Source organism: Piliocolobus tephrosceles, chromosome 13 (assembly GCF_002776525.5).
Source record: "Piliocolobus tephrosceles isolate RC106 chromosome 13, ASM277652v3, whole genome shotgun sequence".
Classification (NCBI taxonomy): Eukaryota; Metazoa; Chordata; class Mammalia; order Primates; family Cercopithecidae; genus Piliocolobus; species Piliocolobus tephrosceles.
In genome coordinates, this window is record NC_045446.1 from 106600918 (window position 1) to 106621395 (window position 20478).

The 20478-nt window shown below is 41.6% G+C and overlaps 1 protein-coding gene across 7 annotated transcripts in view; it reads right to left on the reverse strand.

Annotated features, from left to right (window-relative positions):
- Positions 1 to 20478, reverse strand: part of SIK3 (SIK family kinase 3) — a 261417-nt gene that overhangs the window by 74862 nt on the left and 166077 nt on the right. For all 7 annotated transcript variants that reach the window (XM_023208299.2, XM_023208296.1, XM_023208300.1 and 4 more), the window contains exon 4: positions 10671 to 10832. In XM_023208299.2, coding sequence (XP_023064067.1) covers positions 10671 to 10832 — 162 coding nt within the window. The remainder of the gene's footprint in view (positions 1 to 10670; positions 10833 to 20478) is intronic.

Genomic DNA, 20478 nt, shown 5'->3' on the forward strand with positions numbered 1-20478 from the left:
TCAAGGTTACAATGAGCTATGATTGCACCAGTGCACTCCAGTCTGGGCGACAGGGAGGGAGAGAGGGACGGAAGGGAGGAAGAGAGGGAAGAAGGGAGGGAAGGAAAAGAAAGAGAGAGAGAGGAAAGAGGGAAAGAGAGACACAGAGAGAGAAAGAAAAGAGAAGAAAAAAGAAAAGAAAGGAGGGGGGAGAGGAGAGGAGGGAAGGAAGGGAGGGAGGGAGGGAGGGAGAAAGAGAGAAAAGAGAAAGAAAGGAAAGGAAAGGAGGAAGGAAAGAAGGAAGGAAGGGAAAGAAAGAAAACAGAGAAGAGAAGAAGAAAGAGGGAGGGAGGGAGGCAGAGGGGAAGGAAGAAGGAAGGAGAGAAATAAAGAAAAGAAAGAAAGAGAAAAAGAAAGAAAGGGAGAGGGAGAGGAGAGGGAGGGGAGGGAGGGAGGAAGGAAGGAAGGAGAGGAAGGGAAGGAAGGGAAGGAAGGAGAGAGAAAAGAGAGAGAAAGAAAAGAAAGAAGAGAAAGAGAAAGAGAAAGAAAGAGGAAAGAAAGAAAAAGAAAGAAAGAGAGGAAAAGAGGAAAGAAAAGAAAGAAAGAAGAAAAGAGAAAAGAAAAGAAAGAAAAGAAAACAAGAGAAGGAGAAGAGAGAGAGGGAGGGAGGGAGGGAGGGAAGGAAGGAAAGGAGGGAGGGAGGGAAAGGAGAAATGAAAGGAAAGGAAAGAAACTATAGGTTAAGCGTACACCTAATTTCCTTAAACCATACCTTGCTTGCTAGAGATTTTTCAAAGCTGTCATTTTCTGCAGCTTCAATAAAATGCCAATAAACTTATTTTTCTGTGTTCTAGATATTATACAGATTAAGATGAAACTTTGGCTTTTAATCATCACTGCTCATGTTTTATTTATATTTTCAGTTTCATTTTAATGGGCAAGTTACAATAATTGTATATATTTACAGGGTACATCATACACGTTATGATACATGTATATACTGCAGAATGATTAAATCCAGTGAATTAACATATCCATCACTTCACATACTTATGGATCCACACTTTATTCAACGCTATGCCCAACACAGTCTCAGAGACAAAGAGCAGTCTGAAATTTCCAGATGCTTTGGTAGGTCAGAAGCACATGCCATCCACCCTCTTACAGTCCGTTCAACTCCCTTTCCCTGTAGAGGGAGGAGGCAAGTTTTCAGGCTCAGGCTTCTCCTACACTTTTTTTTCCACCCCCCACCCCCTACCAGGCCTCAAAGCAAAAGCTTCCATTTCTTTTCTGCCCTTTGCTTCTCTCCCCTTTTCTATTCTCAACTTCTCAATCCCCCTTTTTCTAATTATCCCCAAAATAAGTGACATGCAATTAATAGATAATGGCATGAAAATCCTTGAGGCTGAGGAAAAGTAATAAAGAAGTCACTTCACACAAGCTAGAAGTGTGAGTAAGAGGAGTCTATGGTTGAGCATCAAATTCTTGATTCTCAGCTTATCAGGCTGGCCTCTGTTTACACAGCCTCAGGTGTCACACTTCAGTGTTCCAAGAGTTACATGAAACCATACGCTAAATAGAGTGCACCCTCCTGGAACATCAACGTTTTTTCTCTGTTAAACTAAGTTAATAATCTTAATATTAAAAAATATAGATATGACATTAAGTAGAATACAAATTTGTAAAGTTCTAGTCTCAGGAATAGGATTCAAGAGAGACAATATTTCAAATTTTATTTTCCCAAGGGTCAACATGAAGGAAGGTTATTTAGCAGCTTCCTGGTAATGGTCATATGCCATTTCAGGGCGAGAACACAGGTTTAGCTGTTAAAATTACTAGACTCTATTATGACCTGAATTCAGGACAAACACAAAGGCCTCTATGCTCTCAATTTATTGGACGTGTCAACCTGTGAGGTGCAATGAATGACAGCCTAAAAAAAGGGCATTAGAATCATGAAATAAAATTTAGATTGACATAACGAATACTGCATAACTACTTCCGGTGACCAGTCAGAGACACTGTCAATCAGCACACTGTGGAAGTGTACTCAAAAATCCAAGGTTTCCGACCTTTCTTTTCTATATGATGGTACCTCAGTATAGTTATACTAAGGTAAAAGGTCAATTGAGTTAGGAAATGTTTTAATTTCTCCCTAAAAAAATAAAATGGTCTAGCTCTCACTGCATTAAGGTCAAAATTTTCCATAGTACCTTAAATCCATGCTCTGAAAATTCTTTCCAGAATATTAGCCTTTCTACAGTTGCATTTCTGATCTTTGCTGTCTACTGATTGCCAACTAAAACAGTAACACGGGAGTGGAAACTATCTCACAGAGACCATTCTGGGAGTCGACATTTAAAGACAAAAGTTTCCAACTTCCTTAGGTTTAAAAAAAAAGTTTCCACAGTTTTCAAAACATTCTCATAATGTCTGAGTATTTGAAAGAAATTTTCTTCAGGGAGTAAGCCAGCTACATTTCAGGTTTTTCTTAGGCCATCTATTTTTTTTTTTTTTTTTTTTGAGACAGAGTTTCACTCTTGTTGCCCAGGTTAGAGTGCAATGGCGTGATCTCAGCTCACTGCAACCTCCGCCTCCCGGGTTCAAGCAATTCTCCTGCCTCAGCCTCCCGAGTAGCTGGGATTACAGGCATGGGAGGCCAAGATGGGCAGATCACGAGGTCAGGAGATCGAGACCATCCTGGCTAACATGGTGAAACCCCATATCTGCTAAAAAATACAAAAAACTAGCCGGGCGAGGTGGCGGGCGCCTGTAGTCCCAGCTACTCGGGAGGCTGAGGCAGGAGAAAGGTGTAAACCCGGGAGGCGGAGCTTGCAGTGAGCTGAGATCTGGCCACTGCGCTCCAGCCTGGGCGACAGAGCGAGACTCCGTCTCAAGAAAGATTTATGGCCAGGCACGGTGGCTCAAGCCTGTAATCCCAGCACTTTGGGAGGCCGAGACGGGTGGATCACGAGGTCAGGAGATCGAGACCATCCTGGCTAATACAGTGAAACCCCGTCTCTACTAAAAACTATAAAAAATTAGCCGGGCGATGAGGCGGGCACCTGTAGTCCCAGCTACTTGGGAGGCTGAGGCAGGAGAATGGCGTAAACCTGGGAGGCGGAGCTTGCAGTGAGCTGAGATCTGGCCACTGCACTCCAGCCTGGGCGACAGAGCCAGACTCCGTCTCAAAAAAATAAATAAATAAAATAAAATAAAATTACTTTCAAATAGGAATACAGCAACCATTTTAAAAACACCATTTTTTTTGATAGCTTAATATAATCCATAAGTAAGAAAATTTCCTTCATTTCTAAACATATCTTTCAAAATTCCCTCTTCCTGGCCAAGAGAGATGATTGGTTACCTGGTCCTAGAAATTCTCGCTTGCTTTCTCTCTTGAATTTGTTGCCGTTTTCTTCCTTTGCATGTCTACTGCCACCATCACCCTCATGCGGGATTTTACCATTCACAGCCTTTAATTGGCCTTTCGATTGCCAGGAGGCCCTTCCCTTCCCTCAGCTTCCAGCTTTTTGACTTCTCCATACTGAATTGGATTAATAAGTCTTACATTCAAACGATCTCAATCTAGTATAAACATTTACCTCTCCTGCCTTCTCGGGGAGACTCCCCTCCTCTAACCTTCCCTTTCACTGAGCTGCTCACCCTTTTTTTTTTTTTTTTTTTTTTCAAATAGACCTTGTGCATTCTACTGCTGCCCATGCTGCTCCAACTCAGTGCCCCCTGGAACCTAAATGAAATCCCTTATCCTAACCACATGCAACCGGCCTTTGCCATCTCTCTCACCCCAACTTCTTCCACTTCCCATTTTATCTATTATCTCCAGCCATGCTGGACTTTCTTCTACCCCTTTCTTCTATGTTGAATTCATCTCTCTCAGGCCTTCGCAGTGTTCTTCTTTCTGTATGGAACATTTTGAAGATCCTGGCTAAAAGCAGTACCTCTCACACAAATCATTCTGCCATGTTACTCGAGTTTATCTTTGTCACAGCCCTACGAGAGCTTATTTGTATTTACGGTCTATTTCTCTCCATTAGAATGTTAGTTCCAAGGGGTTATCTTACTGGCTGCTGTACCCCGTGCCTAGATCAATGTCTGCAACTGACAGGTGCCTTATTAACACTTGATGGAATTCTCTCCTCTACACCTGATCACCCAATCACATGACACTGGACGCACCTCAAATGCCACGTCCTTAACACAATATTCATGTCCTCATCAGTACTGCCTGAACTTCAGTTCGACAAAGCTGGAGGGCACCTGCTACAGAACGGGCAGGTATGAGCCAGTAGGAGTGTGACAATAAACAGGATATGGTTACAGTCCCTGTGGAACTGACAATCTGGTGGAATCTCACAAACTAAAGTAGTTCTGTCATCCTCTGAACTCCTATGCTAATTAGACTGTACAATGAATGTGATAATGAGTCATGACGTGCCTTGTAACATCTCTTCTATTGTATCCAGCTATAATTTGGTAGCTGTTAAGGGTACTGTCATCCAGTAGTGCTGGCTCCATGCTAACAGAGCTGCGTTGTGCCTCCCCGCCCTTCAACTGCTCCTCTGTGGATCCTTACACATCTCAGGCAAGAAAAGTTACAAGTCGGAGGCCAAGAATCCTATTTGTTTCCCAGCATGGGGATTCTCTATACCTTGCTTGGGTGCGCTTTACAAGAAATTCAGAGGTTGTGGAGAGTTAAATGTGCCAGAAGATGAAGAGATTTTAATAAGCTATATTTGCATGCCAAATAATAAAATTGGGTGATATATGTAAAAATGCTTTGTGAAGTACATTATAGATATGCAAAGCATAATTTTGTGTTACTAACTTTTGAAAGATCTCAATGTTTGCTGCCCAAATAGCCTCAGTTCTTTAGGGCTGGAGTCATGTTTCACACTTCTTTTTTCTCTTCTGTGCCATTATGTAAGGAGGCTTCGTTAACAGATAAGATTCTAGATTACCTCCACAAATTGTTAGTTCTAGACTTGGTAACTGCCTTTAGAAATAAAACTTTTTTTTTTCTTTTTTCTTCTTAATAAAAAAGAGATGGAATCTTACTATGTTGCCCCAGGTCCCAAAATCCTGGCCTCAAGTGATCTTCCCACTTCAGCTTCCCAAAGTGCTGAGATTACAGGCAGGAGCCACCTCTCCCTGTCGTAAAGTTCTTTATTCTGAAAATGATCAAAGCTTCTTCTGTATTACTAATCACAGAAACATCTTTTTAAAAATTCTACAGAAGACAGGTTTGCTACTGCCATTAAGAACATGGATTTGTTATTAATAATTCTAAAACCAAAAGAAAACAAAGTTATTCACCTGGGCTTTATTCTTTCTAGAAATATAACTAGAGCAAAAATTCATAAATAAGAATTAAGTACAAAAAAATCATAAACAATGGAATAATGGTTCAATCCGTTTTTTTTTTTTTTTTTTTTTTTTTTTTTTCCAGTAGACAAGGTATCACCATGAGGCTAGACTCAAACTCCTGAGTCCAAGTGAGACTCTTGCCTCAGCCTTGATCTCAACTAGCTGGAACCTTACTCAGCTGAATCTTATAATATTTGTAACTGAAGATACAACTTGTACTATAATTATAACTTATAATATCTATGACTAATATCTACCTATCCAGGGAACATTTATTCTCTCGAAGAGAACTAGTATGGACAGTTGTGATAACTAGCTTTTTACAGCATCAAATATCAAATGTAGGCCAGGCACGTGGCTCATGCCTGTAATCCTAACACTTTGGGAGGCTAAGGAGGGAGGATTGGTTGAGGCCAAGAGTTGGAGACCAGGCTGAGCAACATAGTGACACCCCATCTCTACAAAAAATTTTTAAAATTAGCCAGGTGTGGTGGAACATGCCTGTAGTCCCAGCTACTCAGGAGGCTGACTTGAGCCCAGGAGGTTGAGGCTGCAGTGAGCTATGATTATGCCACTGCATTCCAGCCTGGGCAACAGAAAGTGACCCAGTTTCTTAAAAAAGAGAGGGAAGGGGTGGTCATAGTGGCTCACACCTATAATCCTAGCACTTTGGGAGGCCAAGGCAGGAGAACTGCTTGAGGCCAGGAGTTTGAGACCAGCCTAGGCAACATAGTGAGATCCTGTCTCTACAAAACAAACAAATAAACAGTATCAAATGTAAATCACCACATTAATATAAAAAGTAAAAATAAATTAATGTAAACACAAATATCCATAGACCGATTTATTCATCTTCTACATGAAACTGGATGCATGATTACTTTCATTAAAATTACTTAAACAATGGCATAAAGAAAACATGAATCTTTTACACTTCCTGAATTTTATTAGTTCCAAGTTATTTTGCTACTATAACATATATGAATATTTTAAAGATGAACTGCTTAAGACTAACTTTACCTTCTGTTCTTTTTCTTTTTTTTTTTTGAGATAGAGTCTCGCTCTCTCGCCCAGATTGGAGTGCAATGGCACAATCTCGGCTCACTGCAACCTCTGCCTCCTGGGTTCAAGTGATTCTTCCACCTCAGCCTCCCAAGTAGCTGGGATTACAGGCATTCGCCATCATGCCCAGCTAATTTGTGTACTTTTGTAGAGATGGGTTTTCACCATGTTGGCCAGGCTGGTCTCAAACTCCTGACCTCAGGTGATCTGCCCGCCTTGGCCTCCCAAAGTGCTGGGATTACAGGCGTGAGCCACCATGCCCAGCCAAGACTAACTTCTTAAAATAAAACCAAAAAAACCTTTTTCTCTCTTGCATGTTTCTTTCCTATATAGTAGTTTCTTCTTACTGAGATTTAAAATACTTTACCAAAAGGGAGGTCATTGAAAAGATCAGGAATCTGAAAGTTACTTTCGGCTTTTAGAATTAAAGTTGATTTCGTTACCTATCTGACCTCATCCTGTCAAAAACATCCAACCTACCTCTCCAAAATTAGTCATGTTCTAGTTGGCTTCAACTATAAGTATTTCTCCCACTAGTCCATTAAGTTCAAAAAAGAACTGGGAGGTGAGAATGAGAATTCTATTTAATTTATGTGCAAGAAAGGAGGTTCAGGCAGTGACTGAGAAACTGAGGAATGATGGCATGTAAGAGAAAGAATGCATGAGCAAAGCTAATGTTAGGTGTTGCAGCAGGCCGCAAAACTAGAGGTGCTCATTTATTTTTTTGTTTTGCTCTTAAAACAAATAATAAAAATGTACACTTTGGGTTAATGAACTTAAAAATCTTGCCAAAGTATATGTGTTAACACAGAGAGAGCCCAAGGCTGGCTGCCAGCACCCCACAGTCTGTAATTACATATCAGCAGGTAGACACTCTCATTGTGACTCCTTGAATTTAACTATTAACAACAACAACAACAACAACAAAAAAGCCTTTAAAAATCTCCTTACCCAAATATTTCAGTAGAGTTTCCAATCTCAATTATCAATAATCTCTGTTTTTACTCTGAGTTTCTCAATGTAAAAACTAAAGTATATAGAAATTTCCTTAATGGCCGGGCGTGGTGGCTCACGCCTTTAATCCCAGCACTTTGGGAGGTTGACGCAGGCAGATCCCACGAGGTCAGGAGTTCAAGACCAGCCTGGCCAACGTAGTAAAACTCGTCTCTACTAAAAATACAAAATATAAGCCGAACTTGGTGGCACATGCCTGAAATCCCAGTTACACAGGAGGCTGAGGTAGGAGAATCGCTTGAACCTGGGAGACAGAGGTTGCAGTGAGCAGAGATCGCACCACTGCACTTCAGCCTGGGCAACAGTGCGAGATTCCATCTCAAAAAAAAAAAAGAAAAAAAGAAATTTCTTTAACTAAATCAAAATGATCCTAAATTCAAAATCAAGAACCAAGGGATCATTAAGAAAATTTTTAACTTTGGGTCAGCGGAGGGAAAATAAAACTAGAGAATATAAAGAGGGCCTTCTTTTTGTTTTGTTTTGTTTTCTACTGAAACTTACTATTTGCCATTAAGAACTGCAAACTACACTACTAAGAACGAACAACATTCTCTTCATTAAGACTTTTTCAAAACACACAAGACAAAACTCTCCTTTGGTCAAGGTGTTCCACACACTCCCACTGCAGCAGGCCCCACAGCTCCCAGCACGGTGGCGCACCACGGACTCGGATGCAGAGCCTAAGGAATGGAGATCATCCCATCCTTCCCTCCTTCCCCACTGCAACTATACCCAAGGGAGAAAGGACACGAGGAAATAAACTATGTCTTCAATGCTTGGGGGAGTGGGGGTGTCCTCTGCTACCAGGTGGGCCGGTCAGTGCAGAGTGGGTGGCACGTGTCCACTGGGCCTTCTTTTAACTCACTACCCTAATCTATAATCCAAAGAGCCTTACAATGTGGCATGTTGAATAACGGCCCCCCAAATACATCTATATCCCAATCCCCCATACTTGGGAATGTGTTACCATACACGGTAAAAGGGACCTGTATTAACAGGATTAAGGACCTTAAAATGGGGAGATGAGGCCGGACATGGTGGCTCCCAGCACTTTGGGAGGCCAAGGTGGGCGGATCGCTGGAGGCCAGGAGTTTGAGACCGGCATGGCCAACATGGTAAAACCCCGTCTCTACTAAAAATACAAAAGTGACCTGGGGATGGGGTGTGTACCTGTAGTCCCAGATACTCAGGAGGCTGAGGTTTCAGTGAGCCGAGATCACATCACTGCCCTCCTGCCTGGGTGACAGAATGAGGCTCTCTCAAAAACAAAAACAAAAAAAGGTGGGCGTGGGAGAGAGATGGTCCTGGGTTATCTGAGACAGCCCAATATAATGACAAAGGTCCTTGCAAGAGGGAAGCAGGAGGGTCGGAACTAGGAGTAGGAGATGTGGCGATGGAAGCCATAGGTTGGAGTGATGGAAGGAAGGGGCTGAGCTAAAGAATGCAGGTGACCTCTAGAAGCTAAAAAAGGCAAGGACACATTTTTCCTTCAGAGCCTGCAGGAGGAACAGTCCTTGCTGCTGTCTTCACTCTCACCCTGTGAGACCCAGCTTGGACTTCTGACCTCCAGAACTACAGGCTAACAAATCTGTTTTTTTAAGTCACTAAGTTTGTGGTAATTTGTTATAGTAATAATGAGACAGTAATCAATCTTTTATTACAGTTTTAAGGGTTGTGAAGGTTAGTAGGTATTATTACTATTAATTTAATTGAAGCTACAACAAATAATAACAAAAGAAGGTTTGAAATTGCCAGGCTTTTCCATGCCACACACCTCTGTGGGAACCACCAATATCTAGAGAGCTTTAGAGAAAATAAAACAGACATGAGAGCAAGGAAAACATGATTTTCTATAAGATAAAGGACGCCTTTAATTCCTGTGTTACTCTGTAATAAGCTAGTGCAGGACTCAAAGAACTTATAAATGATGTGAAAGTTCTAAACAAAAGTGTAGCCGTCAGCTTCAGATAAATAAAAAGCTAGGTGATGCTCCAGGATGTAAAAGTGAACGGGCTTATCTACACAAAAGCAACTCTCAGAAGAATTGTGACCCTGCAAAGGTATCCTTAGGTAACTCTGACCTATGATAAAAATCCAAACTCTCAAATCTCACCTCTACTAAGGAAGAAAATCCTTAGAACTGCTTTATACCTTGCCTTTTCAAGACAATTACATTCTAGCTATATTTCAGTTTTCTACATGAGATGCCCTTCCTTTTATCTGGGAGACAGGGGATACATGATGCTATACTGGAAAGTGTCAGCAAATATAAATGGCTTATTTTCATATTTACAGTTTCTCTATAGATTGCAGTCACTTTCTTTTATCAGTAAATGGTGAGTTTGTATTCATTAGGCAAAATGCTGATAGTTTACTAAAGCATGAACAGATCGAGGCAGTGAAAAGTGCTTTTAAGGCACTGTCAGATAAGCAGGCTAGTAAAATTTGAGAAGACAAAAAGCTGGACTGTCTATAAGCCACTCTAAGATCTATTTTTCCTAAATTATCATCAAATTACAGCCTTTGGAGTAAGTATGCTCTGTGTCAGCAGTGACATAAATCAACCTTCTTAAGTGAAGGTGAGAGGGTATACAATTTTAGCAGTTTTCCTTTCTACTTTATTACATATTTTATTTCTTATTATTTAAAAAAGAACTTGTTAACCAAAGTAATAGTATTTTAAATATCATCCTTTCCCTTCTTTCTCCCCAGCCTAGTTCCAGTTGATACTAAATTAAAAATAAATAGGCCGGGTGTGGTAGCTCACGCCTGTAATCCCAGCACTTTGGGAGACCAAGGCAGGCGGATCACTAGACGTCAGGAGTTCGAGAGCAGCCTGGCCAACATGGCAAAACCCTGACTCTACTAAAAATACAAAAATTAGCCAGGTGTGGTGATGCTCACCTGTAATCCCAGCTACTCGGGAAGCTGAGGCAGAAGAATCGGCTGAACCCGGGAGATGGAGGTTGTAGTGAGCCAAGACTACACCGTTGCACTCCAGCCTGGGCGACAATGAGACTCAGTCTCAAAAAAAAGGGGGGGAGGGGTGCGGGGTGGGGAGTATTTTTAAAGTTTATCAAGTTTCAGGCTATTTGCTTTTCATCTTAAATTTTCCTTACTTTCACAATAGTTCTTTCTGAAGAGATGGAAACAGATAATCCCTTGCTTAAAGAACCCCAAGAAAAAGCTCCTTTGTCCCTATCTGACATCCTCAGTACAGTTCTCACCTGCTATTTTGATATTCAGATTGGCATCCAGAAGCAAATTTTCAGCTTTTAAATCACGATGAACAATGTTCCGACAGTGACAAAAATAGACAGCTGTGACGATCTGTTTGAACTTCCGACGGGCCTCCTTTTCTGCCATTCTACCATGGGCCACCAGGTGGTCTGTGTTGAAGAAGAATACAGTCAGTTTTCATTTTGGACACTTGGGTAATTTCAAAAGGTAGACTTAAGGAGGGCTACAAGGGGCCCTCTCAAGTGAGTGCGTGAAGGAGGCGAAATGAACAACGAGAGAACAACACATTGATAGTCCTGGTTTGCATCTATCAAAATTCATTAGTAATACGTAGCCAAACTATTTTAAGTATAAATCCTGTTATACAAAAGTATGCATAAGAACAAACTAGTACTTTCATTAGGAAAAGAGAGTTCTGAGGGTTATAAGGTGTTTTTCAAGGGTCATAGAACTCAGTACCTTTCTTTTCATATCCCCACTGCAGAAGATTGCACAGACATGAGCAAACACACACATGAAGATAAGTATCAGAAATATTTCCTGTGTTAAAGAGGAGGTAAAAAAGCAAGGCCCCAATATTCAATCATTTAAGGAAAGGGTGGACAGAAATTAGTCACTGCTAAGGGGAGAAAACTGCTCGATAGAACACTCTGTTTTGGTTACTATCTTTTCTGCTTTCTCAAAGTTCTTAGATTTGACATAAAAACACACTTATTTGGAAACTGTTCTCTGGAGCGAACAGTGATATACCTACATCTTTATATCTGCATTTATGGGGCTTACCAAATGGTTCTTAAAGAATATTAATTTTTACAGATAACATCAATTAAAAACCACGTGAAGTTTCTACCAACTTAAATAAAATCATTTTCCTTGGCCATGTTGTTAACTAAGGCATATCAAAAGAATTTACATGTGATAAAATCTATAATACTATAAAGCAGGCTATCCTCAATATTCAAAACTGATTTGATGGATTAGCAGATTCTTTAAGAACTTTCCAATAATAGCAGTAGGTTTATACCAAACCAATGACATACATATCTTTGACTCAGTTCTTTATCAAACCAACAACACATATAGGTCATGACAGCTAGTGGGATTAGAAATGTCAGCTATGATACAGTTGCTCTGTTAGAAATGTCTAATGGTCTCATGAGCACTGTCCTTTAATCAACTGATCTAGCTGGGAAAAGGACATATTTGCCATCCTAAGCATCCTGAGATAGTAGGAAAGTGAAAACTGAGGGAATACAGATAAATATATTGTGATTTATCAACCGTAGTTTTGGTAAGAATACACAATTGTTTTGGTGACATCTCACTCCCTCTCAGGACCAGTCAGGTGTATCTTTCCTTCACCACAAAGAGGAAGTTCAGGGTGGCACATATTTACTAGCAATAAATGCAAAGACTGAGCGCTTGTGGCAAGAAATGGCAGGGGAGGCTGAAGAAGGGGAGCTAGATGCCAGCCCATCTACAGAGCAGATTATAAAATAATTCAAACTGCATTCTGACCACAAGGTATATAACATTCGGGAATGCAAATACGATAGTCACTTTAAGAACATATCTTATATGTAGATAAAATAAATCATTTAAAAAGATCCTCTAAGGAATTACTGTAATTTTTGTTCACCACACATAAGGCTTTTGAAGCATCTCCCTCAAAAATACAAGTCATTGTTACAGCCAAGATTACCAATTTAATAGAAAAAAAAAGGAGAAAATAAGAAGTCTTCCACTTAGCAGTTAAAAGGACTAGAATCAAGCTTTCCCCAGGAGGTCAGAGGTGGGGATAAGTAAGCTCCCACTCGGGTGTGTTTAGGCTTCCAGTGAGGTCGGCTATGAACTTTAAACAACACGAAGTCCAAACTAGGGGCAGTAACTTAACAGAAGCTGTGAAAGAACTGGCCGTCCATCAGAGGTAGAACGCTATGTTTTAAGAGGCCATTTTATAACAGTACCTGCTCCTTTGACCCCCTATTTCTCTTAACCCAAGGCCTAATTATTCTAATAATATGTTTTAGTTGCTAAACCTTGTCTAATTAAAGAGCTTTGAAGAGACAGCTATTCTTGAGAAACATAAAAATAAACCCTTACGAAGGTTTACCATCAGAAGCTCATCTGGCCAAGCTACCCATTAATTAAAATGCCCAAGAGACATTCGTCTGGCAGTAAATACTAATTACCAGAACACATCAAAGCGCTTCTTAAATGCTGCAGAATGATTAATTTCACAATTTCCAAAATAAGTGATTTTCTTTTATTAAGAAACTCTTTATAAATTTCTAAGCACCTTGTTTTCCTAAAGTGATTGGAAAGTTCTCAAAACTGTTATACAGGCCCGAGCTGCTGGAATGCAGCCTAGTTCTGTTTTATCTCTACAGTGACACATCAGTTGTCCCTGGACAAATCATTTATCCTGCCAATATCCCCGCCTCTTGATCTTCTAAATACAAGTAAACTCTGTTGCATGCTATACCCAAAGGAAGAACAGAATATTTGGGAATAAACGCGTACTCTGATTAAGAGTATCGCATGTCAAAACTTTAACTTTCAAAGATGTTGCAAAAGACATTTTTGAAAAGGTCCACTCAATACTATATAGGGAATACTTAAGCATCTAGTTAATAGAGCACAAAGTCCTTCAGGATGCTGTAGAGCTTAAAGGTGATTTTTCTATACATCCAATGTCCCTGTTAATAGTTCTGGTTAAAAGGTGTCTGTAAGAGCGCACTGGGTAATACAGCTTAAACTATAATACTTTCCCCAAAGTTACCTTCAGTACCCCTATAGTTATAGATACAAAGAAGACAAATCACTTTTTTCTTCCCCCTGGACTCTAAATACACTTACGGAACACAACACTTTTTTTTTTTTTTTTAAAGTGTTTGCATTAGATATTTGCTCCCAGTCATTGTGCTTGGGGTTCAAGTTTTCTTCTCTTTGGGAGCACTGTGCTCTTCACATGCAAGCCCCTCCCAGTGGCTCAGTCGCATTCGGACTCAGCCTCTGCTCTGATTTTTGCCCATCTTATCCCCCCAACCCCTACTCCCATTGGTTTGCTTTCACTGTAAACCCATGAGGTCTAGTGGGTGTGCCAGGAAGCCAGCGGCCTGCAGTGGTTTTCAGTCCCTGCTGAAAATCGCCTTTCAGCTGCCTGCTGACAAATGGCTGCTTTATATTCGTATATGCTCTAGAGGCAGGCAGCAAACATTCTTCAAGTTCAAATGTGATACTTAACTTTCAGTGAAGAAATCCAGAGCTGTAGTCCAGCCTGGACTTAACACATAGTCACAGCATTTTAACAAATACTGCAGTACTTTCAGAAGGCAAATGAAATCAAATGGCTTCTGAATCCACTCAATATGCAAAGCAAAATACATGTTGAACCTTGTCAGGATAAACTCAAATTGCAAGGAACTCTAGAGTTGTTCTGCTTCTTCCAGGCGATTCAGTGAACTAGCTCTCCTAAATACTGAGCCACAAATACTACCCATATCCTCATCCCAATCATCCACACTGCAGCCATGCCCTCAGCTAGAGTCCTGCCCCTCCCCACCCCCACCAATCTAAACAAACCTCAATCAGACACCTGCTGCGTAAAGTCAAGTCCACCACACTAAGCTTTTCTCACCTTCAATCAACTACTTATCTATTTAGTTGCCATTATAGGTCTGGGACAAATTTAAAGTTTTCTTTGACCATAGCCTCACTCCAAACATGTACCCAGACAGGGATGAGGTGACTCTCGGTTAAAAGGGGAAAAAAATGGCTCTCCTGTTTCAAGTGCTTTTCAAAAGTAAAAAGAGTTTAAATTCTCTTTCTCACTTTCCCATGACCATGACTTGGCATTGGTCTTCTTTAATCTTTTTGGTCTGCCCTTCCTTGCAAAATGAAAAGAAGTAACTGATACTAAGAGATTCACAGACCCCACGAAGAGTAATATTGTTAGAAGTAGAGGAAATCAATTTTGAAGTTTCTAAAGCATTAGAGCACCAGCACGTAAGTTTGCTTCAGAATTCACTGTAATTTTGTCCCGATCTTACTCAGGAAGAAAATATCTTGTGGTACATTTAGGTTCTGACCTTTCAAAGAGCAAAAATACACAGAAGCCAGTCTTAGCTTCCCTAGGCCAGCTTCAGTGGAGTGTCAGAGGTATGCCACTAATGGGATAGTGGTGGGGAGCCAACATTTCTTAAAATAAGTCACTTTTCCACTCTAAACAGACAGTGTCTCCATTTGTCTGCTAAATCTACAAATCATAGCTGATGCAAAACACTAGCTGAAAATGAACATACCCTGACAGCAGGATGAGCAATAGGCAGAAACATCACAATTCAGTGAAGAATTAACCCAGCCTAGAAAGGGGGAAAGGCAGTATGTGTACTCATCGTCATCTTAGGTGACTACCTGAAAAAACTTCTGCCAATTCCAAACTAACCACAGCTAGCAGTTATTTGCTTTACCACTCAGTTCTATCATTTCTTCTTCCTACACCCATGGAAACGACTTCCTGTTTATCAAACAAACGTTTCTTTCCAAAAAAGCAGGGCGAGGCCAAGCTAATATAGCTCCCCCTAAGCAGGTTAATAAGAGTGCACTCACTTTCATATCCTATTGTCCTCTAACTCCCAGGCACGGCTGCCACTGACCAGAGGAAGACGGCTTGTCATTTTTGTCTTCCTTGCCAAGAATCCAACTACCTCTTACTGGGCTTCTTGACTTGTTGCTGCTTCTTGTTACTATCTCTTTTCTTCGTCTTCCATTGACCAGGCCAAAAACTTTTATGGCATCTTTCATTCTTCTCTTTCTCTCACACCCTGCATCCTATCCATCGGCAAATTCTATTAACTCTACATTCAAATCATATTCAGGATCCAACTATTTCTCACCCATGTCTTCACTCCACTCTAGTGCCACCAGCCTCATTTAACAGCAACTACCTTGCTGCTAGATTTCTGCAAAAATCTTGTAGGATTACTCCTCAAAAGAGCAGCCAAGGTAGTAATCTTTTTTTAAAAACTTTTTATTTTGAGATAATTATAGATTCACAGGAAATTGCAAAGACAGTGCAGAGAGGTCCCGTGTACCCTTCGCCCAGTGTCCTCCAATGGTTAAATCTTATATAATTATAGAACGATATCAAAACTCAGAATTTGACATGGGTATTATGTATACGTATAGTTCTATGTCACTTTATCACATGTGTAGATTTGTGGAAAAACCACTGCAATTACTACAACAGCAATGACAACTATTAGGACTCAGTCATTACTGAGTACTCTTCCCCTGTTCAATTTTTTTGTATCAAAAAAAGATACAAAAATATTTCACCACCACACATATCTCCTTTGCACTACCCCTATACAGTCATGCTTGTTCCTCTATACCCCACCATCCCTAACTCCTAGAAACCACTAATCTGTTTTCCATTTATGTAATTTCATCATTTTAAGAACCCTATATAAACAGAATCATACAGTCAGTGACCTTTTGAGATTGGCTTTTTTATTTTCTTGTGTTTGTTTGTTTTTTGAGACAGAGTCATCCAAGCTGGATTACAGTGGCAAGATCATGGCTCACTGCAGCCTTGACCTCCTCCCACCTCAGCCTCCCAAGCAGCTAGGACTACAAGCATCTGCCACCATACCTAGCTAATTATTTAGAGATGGGGTTTCACCAAGTTGACCTGTGGGGAAAAGAAAGAGATCAGCGTGTTAATGTGTCTATATAGAAGGAAGTAGACATAAGAGACTCCATTTAGTTCTGTATTTGAAATGCTGTTAATCTGTGACCCTACCCCCAACTTTGTCCTTGCAAGAGACCTGTGCGAAGGTGATTTAAGGTTAAAAGGATATTGGGCTGTGCAGGATGTGTCTTTGTTAAACAAGTACCTGAAAGAGGCTTGATGGTTAAAAATCCTGCCCGTCCCTGGGCAATGTAACATCTCGGTGTAAAACCCATTGTGTGCCTTGTTTACTGAGTAAGGAGAAACCGCCTTTAGGAATAAGGTGGGGGCTTGCTGGAGCAATACTGCTAAAAGGTTTATGGAGATGTTTGCATATGCATCTCAAGGCACAGCATTTTCCTTTAGGCTTATTCATGTTACAAGGATTTTTGTTCTTATGTCTTACTGCTGATTTCCTCCCTACAATGATCCTATTTTCTAGCTACTCCCCTGTCGTTTAGATGGTAAAGATAATTATCAATAAATACTAAGGGAATTCAGAGGCCGGTGCCAGTGTGGGTCCTCTGAAAACACAGCACTGGTCCCCTGGGTCCCGCTTTTCTTTCTCTATACTTTGTCTCTGTGTATTATTTCCTTTTCTCAAGTCTCTCGTCCCACCTAACGAGAAGCACCCACAGGTGTGGAGGGGCAGGCCACCCCTTCATTGACCAAGCTGGTCTCAAACTCATGGGCTAAAGTGATATTCCTGCCCAGGCCTTCCAAAGTGTTGGGATTACAGGCATGAGCCACCACGCCTGGCCTGATACTTTTAGTCACCATAATGTCCTTAAGATCCATCCAAGTTGATGTGTCTATTAACCATTTGCTCCTTTTTTTTTTTTTTTTTTGAGGCAGAGTCTCACTCTGTCACCCAGGATGGAGTGCAGTGGCACAATCTTGGCTCACTGCAACCTCCACCTCCCGGGTTCAAGTGATTCGCCTGCCTCAGCCTCCCGAGTAGCTGGGACTACAGGCGTGTGCCACTACACCCAGCTAATTTTTGTATTTTCAGTAGAGACGGGGTTTCATCATATTGGCCAGGCTGGTCTCGAACTCCTGACCTCATGATCTGCCCGCCTCAACCTCCCAAAGTGCTGGGATTACAGGCGTAAGCCACCGCATCTGGCCCCATTTGCTGGTTTTTACTGCTGAGTAGTATAGCATGGAATAGATGTACAAGAGTTTCCTTATCCATTCACCCACTGAAGGACATTTTGGTTGTTTCCAGTTCTTAGCTATTACAAAGAAAGCTGCTATCAACAATTAAACAATTGTGTATAGAATTTTATATGAATATAAGTTTGCATTTTCTCTTTTCTTTCTTCCTCTCTTCCTCTTTCAAGAGACAAGGTCTTGCTCTGTTGTCCACGTTGGAGTGCAGTGGCTCGATCATGGCTCACTGCAGCCTCAAACTCCTACACTCAATTAAGTCTGCATTTCTATGTAGCAGGGTAATTCTTTTAAATCTTAAATAAGATCACATCATTTTTTTTGTCAGACCCTCCAATGGGTTCCCAGCTCATGACCTCTGACCTCACCTTCTCTCACTGGCTCTCTCGTCCTACTGTACCACATATGCTACCTTGCTATTTCTCAAACACAGCAGAAATACTCCTGCCACAGGGCCTTTGTTCTTTCTGTTCTTTCTACTTGAAGTGCTCCTCCCCAAATAGCTGCATGATCTTTTACAAAAGTATAACCTTCTCAGAGAGGTCTTCCCCATCACCATTGTCAGCTTACCTCCTGATATTTCAATTTCATATTCACTTCCCCTCCGCACCTTATGATTTCCTAACAAATGACACATTCTACCTACTTCGTTTGTGTATTACCTGTCTTCTCCACTAGGAAACAAGCTCCATGAGGGCAGGCATTCTTGTCATTTTGTTCAATACTGTATCTAGTACAAGGAATGGTATCTGACACATATTAAGCACTTAATAAGTATTTATTAAAAGAACAAAAGATGATTGAACACATTCCTATCCCTGTTTATTAAAACTATTTCCTGAACCTTAGATTTTATTAGCAAAATGAATGCCAAAAGGTATTGCTCGGAGTCTGGCAAGATGGCCGAATAGGAACAGCTTCAGTCTCCATCTCCCAGCGCAAGCGACACAGAAGACCGGCGATTTCTGCATTTTCAACTGAGGTACTGGGGTCATCTCACTCGGGAGTGCCGGACAATCGGTGCTGGTCAGCTGCTGCAGCCCGACCAGCGAGAGCTGAAGCAGGGCGAGGCATCGCCTCACCTGGGAAGTGCGAGGGGGAAGGGAGTCCCTTTTCCTAGCCAGGGGAACTGAGACACACAACACCTGGAAAATCGGGTAACTCCCACCCCAATACTGCGCTGTAACACCGGCACACCGGAGATTATATCCCACACCTGGCCGGGAGGGTCCCACGCCCACGGAGCCTCTCTCCTTGCTAACACAGCAGTCTGCGGCAATCTAACCACAAGGCAGCAGCGAGGCTGGGGGAGGGGCGCCCGCCATCGCTGAGGCTTAAGTAGGTAAATAAAGCCGCTGGGAAGCTCGAACTGGGTGGAGCTCACAGCAGCTCAAGGAAACCTGCCTGTCTCTAGACTGCGCCTCTGGGGACAGGGCTCAGCTAAAGGAGCAGAAGCCTGTGAAACGCGAACGACTCTGTCTGACAGCTTTGAAGAGAGCAGTGGATCTCCCAACACGGAGGTTGAGATCTGAGAAGGGGCAGTCTGCCTGCTCAAGTGGGTCACTGACCCCTGAGTAGCCTAACTGGGAGACATCCCCCACTAGGGGCAGTCTGACACCCCACACCTCACAGGGTGGAGTACACCCCTGAGAGGAAGCTTCCAAAGCAAGAATCAGACAGGTGCACTCGCTGTTCAGCAATATTCTATCTTCTGCAACCTCTGCTGCTGATACCCAGGCAAACAGGGTCTGGAGTGGACCTCAAGCAATCTCCAACAGACCTATAGCTGAGGGTCCTGACAGTCAGAAGGAAAACTATCAAACAGGAAGGACACCTATATCAAAACCCCATCAGTACGTCACCATCATCAAAGACCAGTGACAGATAAAACCACAAAGATGGGGAAAAAGCAGGGCAGAAAAGCTGGAAATTCAAAAAATAAGAGCGCATCTCCTCCTGCAAAGGAGCACAGCCCATCGCCAGCAACGGATCAAAGCTGGTCAGAGAATGATTTTGATGAGATGAGAGAAGAAGGCTTCAGTCCATCAAACCTCTCAGAGCTAAAGGAGGAATTACGTACCCAGTGCAAAGAAACTAAAAATCTTGAAAAAAGAGTGGAAGAATTGACAGCTAGACTAATTAATGCAGAGAAGGTCATAAACGAAATGACAGAGATGAAAACCATGACACGAGAAATACGTGACAAATGCACAAGCTTCAGTAACCGACTCGATCAACTGGAAGAAAGAGTATCAGCGATTGAGGATCAAATGAATGAAATGAAGCGAGAAGAGAAACCAAAAGAAAAAAGAAGAAAAAGAAATGAACAAAGCCTGCAAGAAGTATGGGATTATGTCAAAAGACCAAATCTACGTCTGATTGGGGTGCCTGAAAGTGAGGGGGAAAATGGAACCAAATTGGAAAACACTCTACAGGATATCATCCAGGAGAACTTCCCCAACCTAGCAGGGCAGGCCAACATTCAAATTCAGGAAATACAGAGAACGCCACAAAGATACTCCTCCAGAAGAGCAACTCCAAGACACATAATTGCCAGATTCACCAAAGTTGAAATGAAGGAAAAAATCTTAAGGGCAGCCAGAGAGAAAGGTCGGGTTACCCACAAAGGGAAGCCCATCAGACTGACAGCAGATCTCTCGGCAGAAACTCTACAAGCCAGAAGAGAGTGGGGGCCAATATTCAACGTTCTTAAAGAAAAGAATTTTAAACCCAGAATTTCATATCCAGCCAAACTAAGTTTCATAAGTGAAGGAGAAATAAAATTCTTTACAGATAAGCAAATGCTTAGAGATTTTGTCACCACCAGGCCTGCCTTACAAGAGACCCTGAAGGAAGCCCTAAACATGGAAAGGAACAACCGGTACCAGCCA